An 18,727-nucleotide genomic window follows, 5' to 3' on the forward strand; every position below is an offset into this window, starting at 1 on the left:
AAAGTCAAAAAGGATTAGTGTCATATCGGCGTTCGAATTGAATGGAAGTGCAGTAACTAAAAAAGTTTATTATAAAAAGTACACAATTTTTAAGCTTTTACGTTAAGTGATAACAATGTCCTCCCGCGAAGGCGCTTCGAAAAAGTTGGGTCGACCGTCGATCAACATCGCCATCAATCCGAGCGCTAATCTGACTACTTTGGGCACCCCCTCGGCAACAACCCCCGGAACAGCAGGAAGCGGAAGTAGCATCCTGAATGGCCTGGACGGGGCCAATGGGGACTACGTGCCGGTGTTCTTCGATGAAATCTCGCAGATCATGCGAGGGTATGGGGATTGTGAGAAACCGCTTCGGGAATCGGTTATTCTGGTGGAGAAGATCGTCCTGCATCAACTGCGAGGAATCATGCAGGAAGCGATTGATCATGCCATGTCCCGGCAGAATTCTCCGGTGCTGTCCCGGAGGGACTTTGAGTACATCATGAGAAAGAATCCGGTTCGGGTGGCGCGGCTGCAGAAGTACTTCCGGGACATGGCCTTCGTGAAGAAGAAGATGAAGGATCTGTACGGGGATCGGTTCTCGGGATTGGGGGATTTGGGCTCGAATCTGGACGAATCGGATGAGGACTCGGATCGGGACGTGGCGGAGAAGTTTGACGAGGAGAAGGTGCGGAGGTTGTTCCGGGCGGATCGCATCTCGCAGATTCTGGCCGGAAAGCAGTACGAGGAGTTCAATTTGGCGCGGAGGACTTCGTTTATGCACCGTAACACGAATACGATGAAGAACCGGATGAGGACGTGGTTGAACTTTCCGGAGGATGTGATTATCTCGCAGAGTTGCTTGCTGACGCTGTCATACTTGGCCCATGAAACGATTGCGGTGCTGGTGGATTTCTGCATTCTGACGAGGTTGAATTCTTCCAATCGGACCGTGGAACCGTACAGTCGGGTGACGTCGTCAGGTAATATTAATCGAAGTAATATTCAGGGCTAGTACCAGGTCTTTTTTAAGCAATTTGCTTGCTATTTTGATGCAACTCTTCGATAAAGTTCCGTAATCCGGGGGGCAAATTGATCAGTGGGGCGAATTTGATCAGGTCGGTACCAAAAACCATCCCAAGGATGCTGACGGTTTTGCTGACACCACAGACGTTCCATGTTTTCTAGTTTATAGATTTATAATGATGATTTTGAAGTATTTTTTTTTTTTGGTCGGTTTTGCAAAGAAATATTCACACTTTTTGTAGGACTAAGCAATACAGTTGGAAATGTCGGTGTAAAACAATCCACTGGTGCAATGCCTACATGTCAACTTTGAGTGTTTAAAGTGTTGTGTAAGCCGAAATATGAACTACTGAACTCATTTTTGATATCATACAACACAGCAAGTATAATGTTTTGCTCATAAAACCGTTTATTCTCAAATGATTATTTAAAAGAAAATTGCCTACGTTTAGGCGTATTAGGCAGATTTTCAAAGTTTAACTTTGCCATAAGGGGCTGTCCATAAATGACGTAGCATTTTTTCACTGATTTTTTACACCCCCCTCCCCCCTCGTAGCATTTCGTCACAAATGCTGGTACTCCCCCCTGGAAAATACGTAGCATATCGAGCACACCCCCCTATATTTTTTTATTTGTTTTGGGTTGAAACAAAAAAATTGGAATTCAGAAGTTCAATACAAAGTTTGACATTAATTATTATGGATCCGACAGAAATAAGGACAAACATTTTTTTTAATATAATTTTTCTCAATCTCCAAACGTCGCGACTAATATTTGAATAGTGCGCTGTGTTCATAAACATCGTACGAATGCAGCGCCATGCATGTCATTATGACAGTTATGTCGGGAACGAGTCACACGTCGCGTGTCCCACACGCGCGTTCCGATTTGGTGGGCGCGCGACAATACTGACTGAAATGAAAGGATAATCTATTCTAACAGTTTGATATACAGTAGCGCTCAAAAGTAATTTAGAAAAAGGTTTAAATAAACATTTTCCTTGGTTTCGGTTTCCAGTTTCTTATAGACTAAATTATATTACTATTGCTGTTCTTACCATAAAAAACAAGTTTACTTTAAAAAATGTGAAAAATAATTGATTTGATTGATGAAGCTCGTTACTGTCGAGTTAGGGTCCAATATATTTTATAATATATTTAACAAAAATTTCGTTATATTAGAGGATTGTTTTTTTTTAAATTATTCGTTGTTAGGAAATAGATTTCAATAAAGATGATCAAGAAAATATATAAACTTGAAATGAATCATCGTTAATATTATCCAATTTCAAATCATTTTAGCAAACAGTGGCCAGAAACATAAAAGATTACACTTGAAATATTTGGAATGTTTAGAAAATTTTAGCGATTGAATAATCTTACACAACCTATAATGAAACCGTTGAATAATAAAAATTCTTCAAATTACCGAATTAATAACAAAATTTAATGATAGGGTAATTTAGTTAACACTCGAATCTATTATCCTCATTAATATTCAGGCTATTCCATCAAGAGCATTGATGTATCAAAACAAATGATGAGTTGATTGGGTGGAGATTTCCTGCAACATTGAAGGCATAATTCGCGGAATAAATATCTTGCTTTAAATGTAATATTTGCCAAGAAGAGCATATTGTATTTTCTTGAATAAATAAAGCCCCACCAGAAAATATGGATAAAACTAAAACGGGTGACTTTATGTCATGTTAACAAATGGCAAAAAATATGTACTCCAGTAGTTAGAGCATTGATTTTTATTCAATTCATTAAACTTATTTTGTTTATTTATAAATTTATTAATTTAGACGCGAATATAATATAATATTCACATAATTATTTAAAGCTTCAAAACATCTGTTTGATTGCATTTATCAAGAAAATCTAAAGTTTCATAGATATTTTTTCAATCTTGTCATATGAATGTTTTGAAGCTTAATCATAATTTCATAACCCAAGTTTAGTCAGCGCCTTTCTTTTTGCGGACTTGATTCAAAATGCTACGTCCACTAGCTAGGACCCCTCCCTCCCCTCGTCACACTTCGTCACAAATTCGTGAATACTCCCCTCCCCCCTAAAAAGCTACGTCATTTATGGACGACCCCTAAAATGATCAAATATATTTTAGGTTTCTTTTTTGAATAATGAGGTCTCTAGATGATTAAAATGTTAGACACTTGTCGCTATCAGTCTTGGTAAGACCACAGACAAATAGACGCCACACTCTTATCAATGTCCATCGACCTTTTTAACGGTCGATTCAAATATATGGTGGGTGGTCAATCCACCACCCGCAGCGGTCGCATCGGTTTTGTTCATGAAGCTGACGTTGACGTTTACACACTGCCGCCACCTGTTGGCCCATCGGCCAAACACAGTGATGTTAGCATAGGGCGTATACGTTATCGCGACTATGATTTTGATCGCGATTTGTTCTAAGTGTTACGTCTGTTTGTCTGTGAGAATACAGTTACAGTACGTGCTAATCAATCTTCCCCTTTTCCAGGCACATCCCACGCAATGCTCCACCTATGCCCTGAGGTGACCCACGGTCGAGGCGTCGACGGCGTAAAACCCATCACTCCCCAGGAAATTCATGAAGCAATGCGACGACACCGGCAGATGGCAACCCAAAGCCTGGGACACTTTCGGAACAATGCTCTCAACTGTAAGACGCCCTATCTGGCGATGTAAGTTCCATCAGGTTCATTTCATACGATGAAAATAGAATAACATTTTCAAATCATTAAAAACTAAACGTGTTGCAAAACTCTAGGAAATTACGATGACTTCATCCTGGTTTGGCACGAACTGCACATCCTCATCGTCGTCGACTTCTGCTTTGTCTATCGTGCTGTTGGAAGCGTTTTTAGCAGTGAGTGTTGTTTCATTGAAGCTCTTCGATGCATTTAGGTCTTCCTTGATTTCGTTCGAACTGCTACTGGTGGAACCATTTTTCCGTCGTTTTCGTCCCTCTTTTCGACTGTGACCATTTAGAAGCGTACTGCTAAAACTGATTTCACTTGCTTCGCTTCTCATCGAGCTGGTCTCTTCTCGATCGCTACAATCGACGGCTTTTCGCTTTGGAGTGCTCGTGCTAACTGCGCTCCTATTGCTGACAAAACTCGCGTTGGAAGACACGGATACCAGTTCAACGTCTTCAGTTATTGTCGTGGAGTTCGCCGGATCATTTCTCATTATCGACTTCAGAGAATCCTTCGGGATTCGAAGTACTCGAGCCCCTTGGAAGCGAAAACTATCGCTGCTGGGGATGGCCGGTCCTTTCACGATGTAGCTGAAGGTCGAATAAGGAGTAATTTGGAAGTCCTCCTTGAGATACCCGTTCACGAGAAGATGCGCTACGATCTGCTCCCCGATGAATCGATCCAACAGAGGTGGAGGCGTTTCCAACCGGTTCTTAGGGCTACCTTTGTGATACCAGGCGTCCACCAGCTTCAACGCGGTCAGCTTGGTTTGCAAGGTTTGCGCCCGCCGAATGATGGCCAGCAACGTTTGATAGTGCCCGGTTATGTCCTGTTCGGGCAGCTGCACTCTGTCTTTGAAGAAGCATCGATCGCACAGCTTGTCACAGTGTGTGTCATCCCAAACCTCGGCGAAGTGGCGCGAAATCAGCACTCGACGGCAGCTGAAAATGGCATTCGAATATTATTATTTTTTCTATCTCTATTAAAGCAGCTTTCGTCACTTAGCATTCGATAATCTTTTCTAGACCTGGTAGCAGGTCTTTTTTTAGAGATCTGGTCACTATTTACATGCCTGTCTTCAAAAAGTCTGATTTTGAAGGATGACTTCTAGTCTTTATTCCAATCAAAAATGATATCTAGCTTTTTCCTTATTTCATTTGCAGAGAATACTTCAGATACTTTTAGGCGACACAGTTTATTCTAAAGTTATTTTCAGACTCCTCGAGCAATAGCTTCAGGAATTCTTCCAGTGATTTATCCAGAGATTTATTTGAACCCATCCAGAAATCTTTTCTCCAGAGATTGCCAAAAATTTCTTTGAAGATTACTCTACCATTGTTCACAGAAATTCTTCCAATGATTTTCTAAGTAGTGTATACAGGTATTTCTACCGGAAATCCTAGAGCACTGCAACGGTACTTCCTACAGTAATTTTCATAGAGATTACTCTGAAAAAAATGTCATGCGTTTTCCTCCAGATATTTTTCCACTAATCATCACTCTATGAGATCTTCCAAAGAATCCTATAAGAGTTCTTTCAAGAACATCAAAGGTTCATTACAGAAAAAAGGAATTCGTTAAGGGATTTTTCTAAAAAAAATCTACGACTTTTTTCAGGCATTTTCATATCAATCCACGCTTACTCCTAAGTATTATTATAAACATTTATCAAGTAAAAATTGGACTCGGAAAAAATGCCACACTTTATTTTGAGTGTAATTTTTATCGCGTGGGTAAAAATTAATGAAATTTTGGGTAATACTAGTTTTGAGTGATATGTCGCGATCTGTCAAGTTGTTCAAAAAATGCATTCGAAACAAGAAGAGCTACGCCAGCAAATCTTGGGCGCGGTGATCGATAATCCTGGTCAGTCGCACAGATGGATCGGAAAAAGGTTTGGAATTCACCATTCCACCGCATCCCGCGTTGTGAAGATGTTCCAGAAGACGAAGAACATCGAGCGGCGCGCTGGAAGCAGCCGAAACCCAAAAACAGAATACCCAGAGAGGGCGCGGCAGATAAGGCAGTACTTTAAGAATAACCCGAACCTTTCCACCCGATACGTGACCAAAAAGGTCAATTCGTCCGAAGTGGTTCGTGCAGCAGACCATGAAGCAGGCTGGGCTACGCATTTTTAAGGGCAAGAAGGCGCCAAACTGGACTGACAAGCAAAACACGCTTGCCAAATTGCGTGCGCGGAAGCTGTACCGTGAGTGGCTGATCAAGCCAGGCGGACACCAGACAAATCTCCAGCCTCGAGTTTTTTGTCGGTACGTCCTGCATGGAGGTTGCTGAAAAGTTCCGGAAGAGAAGAATGAACAATTTCGCGAAGAAGTACCTGTTGTGGCAGGCGATGGCGAGAGCAGACGGTGCAGCAAGTTGTGCATTACAACCGGAACCATAAACAGGTAGATTTATCGAGAGGAGCGTTAGTTGCCCTTCCTCCGCTCTCACCTGTTCTGGCCGGACTCGCTTCGTGCCATTACGCCAAGCCTGTAATGGATTGGCACGAAGCGAAGTACGTTAATGTGGTCCCGAAGGAGGCGAACCCGCCAAATACACCAGAACTTCGTCCGATCGAAAAATTTTAGGCGATAATGAAGAAGAAGTTGAAGAAAAGTAGAAAAAACATTCAAAGCCAATGAAGCGTTGAAGAAAACCTGGGAGAAATTGTGCAAGAAAGATGGGCAAAGCCTCGCCAAGATCTCATGAGCAGTGTAAAGAGAAATGTACGAGCATTCAGCTTGGGAAGAAATTCAATAAATAAATTATGCCAAAACATACACGGTAAAAAATAAGCACCATGCTATCAATAGTTCTGCACTTGGATTTGCACTACTGTTGAATCTTGACAAATTCAAGGTAACAGCACTTGAATTCAACGTTGCATGTTTTGATTTGAAATAAAAAAAAAAGTTAAATGAACATTTCCGCCTGACCCAGATTTGAACCACCAATCTTCAGAGTGCAAGTCTAGTGTCTTACCTCGACACCAACTCGCATCTGTTGAAAGGGGTTGAATTGATCTCAATCACTTTCTACAACGAGCTGTCAATGATTGCTTTCATAGAAAAGACATGATGTTCAAAATCAATGACTTTTCACTTCAGAATCTAGTTCTAGAAACAGTAGAGCAAATCCAAGGTTAGAACCCTTCAAATCATGGTGATTGGTGTTTTGAATTGAGTCAAGTGATCAATCTATTCAATCGAACGTGCTGATTTTTTACCGTGTAGCTAATAATTCAAGCGTGTGCTAGAATAAGGGCGTAAGTCGCATGATCGATTTTTCTTCATCGATCCTCTCTTCTATGAATAAAGGTAACAAGATGCAAGTTTGTTAGCATTTTTACACTTCAGACCGCTTAGCAGCGATGTAATATTGCGTTAATCCCTTAAAATTTGAGAAGTATCCGATTTAAAATGAATTTTTGGTGATCATTTTTGTGTTTCTCATTTTTTCCGAGTCCAGTATTTAGTTATGAATATAGCTTCTACTAAATCTCTCCTGAAATTTCATCATCAGGAAGCCCCCAAGGAATTTGTTCAGCTTGTCTTCTAAGAATTACTTCTGTAGTTCTTCCAAAGGATATTTGATTAATTTCTTGAATAAAATTCTCATCATGGGATCTCCAAAAGTTTGTTTGAGGTTGCACCCCAGTTAATATGACAGTAGTTATCACAGCAATTTTTCCAACCTTTACTACCCAAATTTCTTTACGGATTTTGTCCGATGTGAAGGAATTTCTCCAGAAAATTCTGCAGGATATTATACAGAAATTTGGGCGTTTTTTTAAAATGATCAATTTGTATAGGAATTCTTCTAAAACAGCCCAGGATTTTTTATTCAGAGATCTTTGTTGATCAAGGGATAGTTTACAACTTACACAAGCTTCATCAGTTCATCAAATCTGGAAAATTTACTAGACATTTGCCTTGAATAATGACTGGAAAATTCTCTGGAGATCACCTTGGGAAATTGTTCAAAGAATAACTGGAGACATTCCTGAAGAAATCTTAGGACGAAGCTGGGGAGTAATTCTTAAAGGTAAATCTCAAGAAATTCCTTGTTGGAATCTGAAAGAAATCCTAAGAAACCCGTGAATCCAGGAGAAACACTGAAAATTCATGTATTATCCGCAGATTTCATATGAAGAATTCTCGCAGAAACTTATGGAAGAAATCATAGAGACATGTCTTGGTTTTTTGAAAAACTATAAGGGTACATCCCTATGGGGTTGTACGAACTGGTGACGTAGGACCACGATGGTTAATTTAACTGAATTTGATGTCGTTCTTGTTGCTCGTTTTGACTTCATACTGTTTTCAGTGCTCGAAACTTTCGTAAATATTTATGCATATAACGATTTGCAGCCAAGTGTACGTTTAATCATGTCCCAAATATACATTATCTTTATCCGATGAATTCGTCATATTTATCTATGAAAATGTGAAATTTCACTTCAGGTTGTATGATCATTTTGAAATTATATTAGTAACCTCCTATGAAATATAAGGTAGCATTGGAAAGAACAGTAGTGATTGAGGCTTGTTCAGCATGCTGAAGCAAAATCAAAGTAATTCTAATTAAAGAATATTTAACAGCAATGTGTCTATAGGAAGTTATTCGAGGATTATAATGAAAGCTTCAGTCATCGCTTTGTTGATCCTATGGTTTGAGAGAAATATTATTCATCACTTGGCAATGTGATAAATAAAGTCTGAAATATTACTCTGTTAACTCTCTTACACTCATTTGGTGGCCCTGAAAAGAGCCAAAGGCTTTGTTAGCTCGGATGCTGTCATAGATGAATCGCACTACAGGATGTTATCAGTTGATTGCCATGGTTAAACGAAGAATCCCCAACGCAAGTGTAGAAATTTGTATAAGTTCTCTGCTTATAAGACGAACCAGGTGAATGTTTCGTGGTGTGGATGGCACACATCAGCAACAGGTATTAGATCACACGGCTGAAGTCGAAATCTGAAAACGTAGCTTAAGTTTGAAATCTTGTGCGATACCACAAGCCGAAAGCTCGATTTGTCTAATAATAGTAGTAATGATGCCTAACGGGCTTGATTCTTGACTGCACCACAGATGAGTTTATCACGAGCCGAAATCTCATAAACCAGATGCTGATCAACAGCTCAGCAGGCTTCTGGCTACGAGGTGCTCCTCGCTAAGCAGGTTCGGAGAAGCTCTTACCAGCTCGAAAGCAAAAATGGAATGAAACCGAATCCGGCGAAGGAAGCATGCTTTAATCCCTTAGATTAGCAGATGATGCTCCTCCCATTCGTGCTCTTCTCTTCTAGTCGATCAATCTGGAAAATGGGTATGTGCCAATAATGTTTTGGGCTTAGAATTACTTGCAAATTGCAAAAAATGATAATGCGTGAGAAATTGATCAAACATGAATAGATGGAATGCTTGACATTTACTAAATATTCTCTAGTTAGCTATTGATAATCAATAGTTTTCTTTGGTATGAAAGTGAATTTCTGATTAATGGGTGCCAAAATGATGAAAATTGTTCAATCAGAATTTCTCTTGAAAACCATTCTAAATATGTCGCAATGTTGTTACATGTGATCATTTTCATAATCGAAATGCTCGGCAAATCAAAGACACTGTTGGAAATGCCACTCTAGTTTACAATCGTTGTGAAATGTTGAGCACTCACCCCGACGGCACAGCAGCAGCGTCCAAGAATAGTCTCAAATTGTCGTGCCATCAATTATTCATGACAAATTAAATTTTGTACGAAACTGTGAGATTGATTGAGGAATAAAAGATGTAATAAGGTCGGAAAAATTATTCTTTCAACTCTTTTCCACAAATTTGATGGCCCTGACAAGGGCCGATGGCTTTCTTAGCCTCGATACGGTTACAGATAAATAGCACTACGGGATGTTATCAGTTGATTGCCATGGTCAAACGGGGAATTTGCTTATACGACGAACCAGCTGAATGGTTCGTGACGTGGATGGCGCACAACAGCAACGGGTATTGGATCCCCGGGCACAAGTCGAAATCAGGAAACGATGCTCACTCTTGAAAGCTTGAGCGATTTCACCAGTCCGACGCTCGATTAGCAGCATCTCCTCGGATCAGCAACTCTGGGGGCTTCTGGTTTCTGGTTCCTAACGGGCTTGCTGCTGGACCAAGGATCACGAGTCGAATCTGGGATCGCGGATAAATTTGCAGCGGCGATGACGATGGCTTGGACGCTTCTCCGAGCAGCAGTAGTTTGCCGCTCGGAGAAGCGCCCAAGCCATCGTCATCGCCGCCGCAAATCAATCTTGCGTCTTCCTCTTCCGACGACACAAATTGGACTGTGACGCGGGTGCAAAAGCAAAGCGAGAATGACTCGCCCGACCGTGTTCACAGTCCGACCGCAAAAAGAAGACTGAGGGAAGAAGCAGGGACCCGTTTGCTTTTATAGTGGAAGCGACACCGTCGAAAAGTGCTCGAACGTGATTGGTTGGATAAGAAAGGGGTCAACATTTATCAAATTTTCAATAGTTAAACAACAAAATTCACTTATCGGATATATTACTAACGATGCGTAGATACATTTCTGATCGAATGATACTAAAATCGTAATAATTGATTCATAAACAACTGAGTTATTAACGTTCAAAATCTCCCCTAATTTCGTTACATGTCTCGTTTTCCGTACACGGGAAAAAATTCTGTGGTAAAAATAACTATTTTAGCTGACTACGCCCATTCTTAAAACTACCATGGAAATTCAGACCAATTTACTATGTTTACGGTACACCACAACGGCATTACTGGTACATTTGACAGAAATAATTTACAACAATCTGATTCCAACTACAGACATGGTAAAATCAAGCGCATTTCTGGTCTGCTGAAAATTGCCGGTGCGAGCGCTTAAGTTAACCCCCTAAAATGGTAGTTTTTACCGCACAATTTTTTTGCGTGTACTTTTAAAGTGCACCCCAATATAGAAAACAAAGACGTAGTCCTACGTCAAAAAAAAAATGCTTTATTAAACTCTGAACAAAGCATAGAACTAGTTCCTGGAGATATCCTTTAAAAAAATCATTGACAAATCAGAAGAAATCATGGTAGGAATAGTTGGAGGAATTATCCCAGGAATTTTGGATAGACCAGAAAAAATCTTCCATGAATGGCTGGTAGATTTTTGGAGAAATTTTTACTAGAATTCATTGAAGAATCTTAGACAAAAATCAATAAAAAACCAAAATCTGAAAAAATCCTACCTTGAATATATGGTGAAATTCCGTAAATACTTCCTTGAAAGGATTTCTGCAGAAATCATCGAAGAAGTCGCTGAAGAATTACCAAAATAAATGCCATAACACTTGTGTAAGCTTTACTGAAAATGTGACTAAAGAAGTTCTGATTATCCAAAGAAAAAATCATAGTGGAATTTCAGGAAAAATGTTTGGAAAAAATCTGTAGAAAGTATAAAGAAATGTCTGCTAGAATTCCTGGAGTAATCTCTGAAGAAATGTATTGCAAACTCCTAGTAAAATGCTTGAGAAATTTACTGGAGTGACTGTTGAACGAATCTTTGATGAAATTCTAGAAGGCATCATTGATAAGAAAATATTAAGAAATCTCTTGGCGGAGTTTTTACAGGAATCCTTGGAAGAGTTAATTCAAAGTCAACAATGAACACTTCTAGAAATCTCTTGGCGGAGTTTTTACAGGAATCCTTGGAAGAGTTAATTCAAAGTCAACAATGAAAACTTCTAGTGTAATCATTTTTAGCCAATATTACATGAGGAGGCATAGGCGATATATTCCCAATGTATTTATATAGTGAAAGGGTTTTTGAAGAATTTTTAAATTAATTCTGAAGAAGGAAAACATCATAAAATTTCTTGAGAACTCTTGAAGAATATTACCGGAAGCAATCCTAGGAGAATCTTTAAGAGCACTTACAGAGGAAAACACTAAAGAAATCTCATTAAAATTTCTAACTCAAACGCTGAACTATTTAATTTGAAAAAAAAAACCTGAGAAAAAAACTCGTAGAAGTCGACGAGACAAAAGATTCGCGTTGACTAGTGTTTAAACAATTTCATCGAGGAATCAATGTAGAAATTCTCATAATAAACCCTTGAGAAATTCGTGGAAGCCATTCATTGGAATTTTACTGAAGAAATTTATTTCCTGTAAGTTTTCCTTCACAAAATTCTTTGAAGAAATTCAAATATCCTACGATCATGCAATTTTTGGAGAAATTCCGAAGAAAACTCCTGGAAATCTCAGGGCAGAATGGAAAGATTCATAAAAGAGTGTCAGGGTGAATTTTCGAAAGATTCCTGGGCCACGAAAGGAATGCTTGGAGTTGAAAAGTGTTTAACAAAATGCATAAGGGTTTTTTTTTAATGTGTCACGGATCAATATCAGCAATAATAACAGGATTGTTTTCTAAATGAGCAACTGGATTACATTATAGAAGAACTCTTGCAGTACGTAATTAATGAATAAATCTATGGATATTTGCTGCAGTAATGCCGCCCAAAAGTTTTGAAGGAATCGAAGGAATTTCCTTCAAAACTGTATATGATTTCTTCAAAATTTTAATTCGATTTTTCTTAAAGGATATCTTTCCGTGGGAAGTCTCGAATGAATTTATACAGAAACTCTTCCAGAGAATTTCCAAACATTTTTTTTTCAGAAATAATAGGAGAAAACCCTGAAACAAACAAGTTGGTATTTAAAAAAAATCAATCAAACCTCTGGATGTATCCTGTAGGATTTTTAGGAGGAATACCTTGAAAAACAACGGATGGAATCCCTGAAACAATTTGTATAGAATTGATGGAAAATGCTGTAGTAGTTTGTAGTAAGATGCTAATTATCTTTAAAAGAGTCCATAGAGATTCTATTTCATAAATCATTCGAGAAGTGATTAAAGAGCTGCAGAAGCACTCCCTGGATGAATTGTTGAAGAAATTTCTGAAACTTCATCATGAATCGTCGAATTTATTGAGGAATTCATGGAAGAATTTTAAATTTTCTGAAAAATCCATGGATGTCTTGGGAGAAACTGGGACTTGATACTTAAAGCAATACGAATACGACAATGGTTGAATAAATAACTACAAATCAAATCAGCGTAGAAATTCCTGAAAGAATCTTAAGGTTTCCTGGATAAAAAAAAAAACTGAACTTATATCATCAAAAGCCTGGAATAATCCTTTGTGAGTTTTCTTGAAAGACTCCAGTTGAAATCTTTGGAGTGTAGAATTCAGTGACAGTGGAACAATATTTAACCTTTTGGTTGTCGCGCGAATTTTTGTAACGCGAGTAGTCGCGCGTTGTACTCTGTACAACACCCTTGGTTTTGCGAATATCCCAGGAGTCTGACCACTTAGACAAATGACGTCTTCGGCAAAACTGTTCAGTAGCTCAAGGGCTCTCAATATTTTAGCCAAGAAATTCGGAATTTCGTCACTAGGCGGCGCTAGTGAGCATGAAACTTTAGTTTTGCAGATCTCAGGATCCTTAGGAACCACTTAGGAAGATGGCGTCTTCGGCAAAGTTGTTCGGTAACTCAAGGACTATCATTGTTCGAGCTAGTTGATTATAAATTTTGCCACTAGGCGGCGCTAGTGAGCATGAAACATTTGTTTTGCAAATATCTCAGGAGCCTGATCACTTAGAAAGATGTCGTCTTCGGCAGAGTTGTTCAGCCCAAGTAACATTGGTAGCTGGATAACAGCTTATTCAGCTAACATTTTGTTTATAACCCTCTTTTCAACTATCAATGATACCTGGGAGTAGCTCAAATGCTTTCTTTGTTTAATCCTTTAAGTTCGAGATTTGGTAAAATAATGATGGTCCCTGAGCTTATGAACAACTTTGCCGAAGATGTCTGTCTAACAAGTCAAGATCCTGCAGTATCCGCAAAACAAAAATTTCATGCTCACTAGTGCCGCCTGGTGGGAAAAATCCTATTTCTTGCCTCAAATAATGATAGCCCTTGAGCTTCTGAACTGCTTTGCCGAAGCCACTATCTTTCTAAGTGGTCAGGATCCTGAAATATCTGCAAAACAAAACTAAAACTTCAATGCCCACTAGTGCCACCTATCGGAAGAATTCCGAATTGAATGAGGTGCCATCAGATAGCGCTTCATTTCCAGAACAACTTTACTGAAGACCCCAAGTTTCTAAGTTATCTGGATTTTGAGAAATACGGATTTTAAGCTGTGGTTTACTCGAACCGTATATAGTGCGTTCATTATTTTGCGACTTCCAAGTACATTTGTTGATTTTACCGCATTATAAAGGGCCATACTGTATATAAAAGTTGAGTATTGTTCTTAAGAAGATTCTTGGGGAATACATTTTGGTTTGGTGTCGATAGATATTTTATTTTATTTTTTTTTTTTGTATGGTATTCAGTTGGAGCTGCCTGACAGCTTAACTTGTCAAGGCTGAACCCTCGGTCTGGCTTTTGCCAAGTTTCCCCTCTACCAGGACCAATATTCAGACGGACTAGGCAATGGCGCCCACATGAACACTGTTTTTTTTATTAGTATTGTGATGTGGTAGTTTTTGAAAAGTGCCCATATTCCCTTGCTTCTGAGAAAAGGAAGCATTGTGAAAATCAGCAGCTCCATCAGATTTTGTTTGAAATAGTTGTGTAGTAGTGTCATTACTAATACTGTCTAGTCAAAATGGTTTTGAATAATTTGTCATTCAAGTGCTATTCTGATTACTCCTGTCTTTTACGTAAGATTAGAGTCTTAAATGTCAATTGTCGTCAAGTTTTAAGGTGATTATAGAACGAAGCCACACCTCAAATTTTCAAGAGCACAAGACTTGAGAACCAAACAGCGCTCCGCGTTAAAAATCTATCCCATTGGTCACCACCAGGAAGCAAGCAAGTTGATTGGTTTTCTATGCGATCTGTTGTCAGATACCTCGTCTTGTGCACTTGAAAATTCAAATTTTGGCTTCGTTTTATAATCACCTTAACAAAATTAGGCTGTTTAGTAGTAGTTCTAGTTAATTTTATTTTTTGTTGTTAAAAGTGTTTATTGGTCATTACGTTCATATATCCTTAAAGAAAAAAGTCGCTTTCCTTGTCTGTTCAACAATTTTTCGAAACTAGCAAGTGTACCCTAATGATCGATCTCAGCGTCTTACTTTCCATAGTCATTTTATAGTGAATATTGAAGAGTAAAGTTACCTTGGGCTTCTATTACAGTCTCCTACATGATTCACTTTTCGGTGGCAAATGCAATGCTTCACAACGCCTACTTTCTACTTGTAAATTTTGCGAAAATGAAGCTGGAATTAGATTATTTATACCGCTGTTACAGAAGAGGTATTTCTGGTGGCAATGTAAAAACCATATTAAAATAAGATTGTCGCCACTCATTTCTACTCAGTGAATCTACTAGTCATTTTCCTAAGAGTTCCTATGTATTCCCTACGTCGTATATGATAACGATGTATCTAACTAGCTAATAGTAAGAGTGGCTACGGATCATTCTGGTTACCAAAAGGCAAACTGAACGTCACCAATAGTATTAATGTCCACTTCGAATAGATTAATTATTTGAAATGGGCATCAATTCTATCAATGACGCAGAATGTCCGTTGGATCACATCCGAGATATTATTGCGTCTATGCCATATGAATTATGACGCGGCTTTAAGCAAAAAGTGCCAAAATGTGATACCACCACTACAGGTTACGCCTTTGGTTTCCATCATATGGGCTAATGGATTATGCCCTCCCATCGCGGCAAGGTCGCATAACCAAGGGGAGGGACATTTTGGTTTGGTGTCGATAGATATTTTCGTTGCAAAATGATATCATATCTGTTGTACAAAGTACAACAGCGCGACAGAGAAATCCTACGATAGTCCCGGAAAAAAATTCCGGTAACTCTTGTGAAAATTACATAAGAATTTTCTTTAGACATTTCTAAAAAAAAAAACATTCCTTGTAACATCGCTGAAGGAGTTTTTGGACAAATTTTTGTAGGAATTGATGGAGGAATATTTGGAGATCCCTGGAGGGGTCCCTGAAAATATTTCAAAAGAATATTTTTGATTATAAAACACTAGTAGAAGATTTCCCGAAGCTTTATCTCGAGAGGTTTTAGAAGAAACTTCTGAAGAACGTGTGGAATCGACGCGCAAGATTGTCTGGAGCATTTAGAACAGTGGTTCTCAACCTTTTTGCAGCTGCGACCCCTTTTAAAGTTCTACAAACATTCCGCGAAGCCCTAAAATGGATTGTCTCGACATGAATGTTTATGGAAGCCTTCCAAAAATCTCATAATGAACCAGCAGATACCTTTGGCCGACATACCCAAAAGTCGCGCCTGTAATTCATTAAAAATAACATTGAAACTAAGCAATTCACAAACATTCGTAAGTGGCACATTTTCAGACAGCTGTATGAAAGTTGCCCCCATCCCTTCCGTTATTTAAGTCAGCAATTTGAAACTAACTCCTGACTCTCACACAAGATCAACTGGCTAAGTCCTTGCAAAAGCTGAGGAATATGAAGGTGTAATTAAGTGATCAGGTACTTCAGATAGATACAGAGAACTCTACAAATTATTATACGTGTGTACAATCAGATAGTGCAATACTTATGCTAAAATCATCTGGAGTCCACTAAACTTACAAAGAATCTTGCCAAGAGTTAACTAAATATCTTTCTAAGAGTCCGATAATAAACTTCTGGGAAGCCAAAATCAACAGAAAATCAGGTAGTTGAGATGCTTCCAATAAAAGTTCTTTCTGGCTTGTTAAAAATATTCACAATAGTATAATGAAGTATTGTTCGGAATCAAATTTGGACGTTCCAGAATCCAGTTTTTGGACGATTTTTTGTGGGAATTGATGGAGGAATATTTGGAGATCCCTGGAGGGGTCCCTAAAAGTGTTTCAGAAAAATATTTTTAATTATAATACACTAGCAGAAGATTTTCCGAAGCTTTATCTCTAGAAATTTTGGAAGAAACTTCTGAATTCACTGCAAGCAAATGAAGGAAAAAAAGAGACTTTAATAGTGACCAAGTCTCTAAAAAGTGACTTTATTTCATTTTCTTGGGTCCTGTTCGGTCTCTAAAGTTCCGATGTCCAAGACACTAAATCGCTACCAATCTTGCATTTCCCTTCTACCCACCAAATACTTACTCTTTCCCATTGATGCAGTACTTCACCATGGAGTACAAATTGTCCAGTCCGCCATACTCGGAGAACGACATCGTCGAAATCCGGAACATGTCCGCCAGCCGATAGAGCAAAATGCAGTCCGCTCGTTTGCCATCCCGCCCGGCCCGACCACTTTCCTGGTAGAAGTTCTCCATCGTTTTGCTCATGGTGTGATGGATCACAAAGCGAACGTCCGGCTTGTCGATACCCATCCCGAAAGCGGTCGTCGCCACCACTGCTTGGATCTCGTTGTCGATCCACTTCTGGTGAGTTCTGCTACGCTGCTTGGGGTCCATATTTTGGCCATGATAGGGCAAAACCTTTACCTCCCGCTGCAGCAGCTCTGTCGAAATTTCCGCCGTTTCTTTGACCGTAAACGTGTAGATAATCCCACTCATACCGTGATACCTCCGCTTCAAAAGATCCGCCAACAGATCGTAGAGCTCTTCCTTATCGTTGGGCTTCTCCAGCACGTGATAGTAGAGGTTGGGCCTATTGAAGGGCGCATTCAACGTTAGGCATTCACTAAGCTGCAGCATCTTCTGAACATCGGAGATGACCTTGGTCGTCGCAGTAGCCGTTACTCCCAAAATGGGGACATCTGGAAACAGCGTCTTGAAGATCCCCAGCTCTTTGTAGTCCGTTCGGAAGTCGTGACCCCATTGCGAGCAGCAATGGACCTCATCTGGAAGATATCAATCGGGTAAATGATCGTCCATAACACTAGTTTAAGTTACTTCAAACCTACACTGCAAAACACATATTTTGAGTCAAATAAAATACCAAAACATCCAATCATACGTCTGTAGGGTTCTGCTTAGATTTTTCTTACCACATTTGTCAAATCAGCATTGTATTGAAGATGAAGCCTTAACACCAAAGTCCATGTATTTTATATTATTCTGTAAACTAGTGAAATCAACATTCTACCCTAACAAGCTTACCAATAGCGATCTGGGCCAGCTTCTTGATGTTATAGCACTTCTGCAGCGCGGTCTTAAACCGGGCACTTCGGTTAATCCTCTCCGGAGTGACGAACAGTATCTTCAAATTTCCATCATCACCATCCCGCAGATATTTATGCACCGCGCTGACCAGTTCCTTCTCGGAAGTCCCGCACAAATACTCCGCCCGTATTCCCAGCTTCTTCAGCGCCCAAACCTGGTCTTCCATCAGGGAAATCAACGGTGAAACGACCAGCGTAATCCCTTTGCTAACCACAGCCGGCAGCTGGTAGCACAAACTCTTCCCGCCTCCGGTCGGTGCCAGCAGCAAAACGTTCTGCTTGGCCAACAGTGCATTTATCGTGGCCAATTGCTGTGCCCGAAAGTCCGCCATGTGAAAAATTTCCTTCAGCACCCTCCGAACCTCTTTGGACCAGCCGAACTCTTCCGATTCCCAGTCCTTCTTGGCGATGATGTTGGACTGTTCTTGTTGCTTCTGGATGCGTAGCTTCTCTTTCAGCTCCAGCAACTTTTTCCGGCGAGCGTTCAGCCGGCTTAACTCCACGCCGATTTCATCCAGTTCCCGATTGACCGCCTTCAGCCGGGTTTCGACATCGATTTGTTCGGGTGGGATAGCCCGCTCCCTGTCCGCAGACTGCTCGTCGTTTGTTCGCATCACTGAGGGTTTCGGATTCACTGCATAACTACTGAGGAAAACTTACATCAAATTTAAAAGCAGGTTGCAAATAAATAACTCTTCAAAAACCGATTATTTCCAAATGTGCGAGCAGATGGTTCAGATCCAAACAAATCGAAAGGATTCGCGCACGGGAGATGTTTTCGATGCGCGCTGTTTTGACAGATTACCCTGGCTCCCAGTGAGCTT

The 18,727-nt window shown here is 39.7% G+C and overlaps 2 protein-coding genes across 3 annotated transcripts; one reads left to right on the top strand and one right to left on the bottom strand.

Annotated features, from left to right (window-relative positions):
* Positions 1-8: 8 nt before the first annotated feature.
* On the top strand, positions 9-3,757 carry LOC5568974. Its single transcript, XM_001652578.2, has 2 exons — positions 9-962; positions 3,511-3,757. The coding sequence occupies exons 1-2, from the start codon at positions 116-118 to the stop codon at positions 3,696-3,698; spliced, it is 1,035 nt and encodes a 344-aa protein (XP_001652628.1). The 5' UTR covers positions 9-115; the 3' UTR covers positions 3,699-3,757.
* Positions 3,696-18,700, bottom strand: LOC5568975 (ATP-dependent DNA helicase Q1). Of its 2 annotated transcripts, XM_021854032.1 has the most exons (4): positions 18,608-18,700; positions 17,842-18,545; positions 16,880-17,582; positions 3,696-4,650 (listed from the first exon to the last, which is right to left on the bottom strand). In XM_021854032.1, the coding sequence occupies exons 2-4, from the start codon at positions 18,515-18,517 to the stop codon at positions 3,777-3,779; spliced, it is 2,253 nt and encodes a 750-aa protein (XP_021709724.1). In that variant the 5' UTR covers positions 18,518-18,545; positions 18,608-18,700; the 3' UTR covers positions 3,696-3,776. The 2 variants fall into 2 exon arrangements, with proteins under 2 accessions (XP_021709724.1, XP_001652627.2); XM_001652577.2 differs by having other exon boundaries at positions 17,842-18,695.
* Between the last annotated feature and the right edge of the window lie 27 nt (positions 18,701-18,727).

Source organism: Aedes aegypti, chromosome 3, assembly GCF_002204515.2.
Source record: "Aedes aegypti strain LVP_AGWG chromosome 3, AaegL5.0 Primary Assembly, whole genome shotgun sequence".
In the NCBI taxonomy this organism is placed as follows: domain Eukaryota; kingdom Metazoa; phylum Arthropoda; class Insecta; order Diptera; family Culicidae; genus Aedes; species Aedes aegypti.

Excerpts from the sequence above, each read along its gene's own strand:
- LOC5568974 (XM_001652578.2), top strand. The coding sequence starts at position 116 with ATGTCCTCCCGCGAAGGCGCTTCGAAAAAGTTGGGTCGACCGTCGATC. Across the intron at positions 963-3,510 it reads CAGTCGGGTGACGTCGTCAG|GCACATCCCACGCAATGCTC; the intron begins GTAATATTAATC and ends CCCCTTTTCCAG.
- LOC5568975 (XM_021854032.1), bottom strand. The coding sequence starts at position 18,517 with ATGCGAACAAACGACGAGCAGTCTGCGGACAGGGAGCGGGCTATCCCA. Across the intron at positions 17,583-17,841 it reads GCTGGCCCAGATCGCTATTG|ATGAGGTCCATTGCTGCTCG; the intron begins GTAAGCTTGTTA and ends GATATCTTCCAG. Across the intron at positions 4,651-16,879 it reads TACTGCATCAATGGGAAAGA|CTGCCGTCGAGTGCTGATTT; the intron begins GTAAGTATTTGG and ends TGCCATTTTCAG.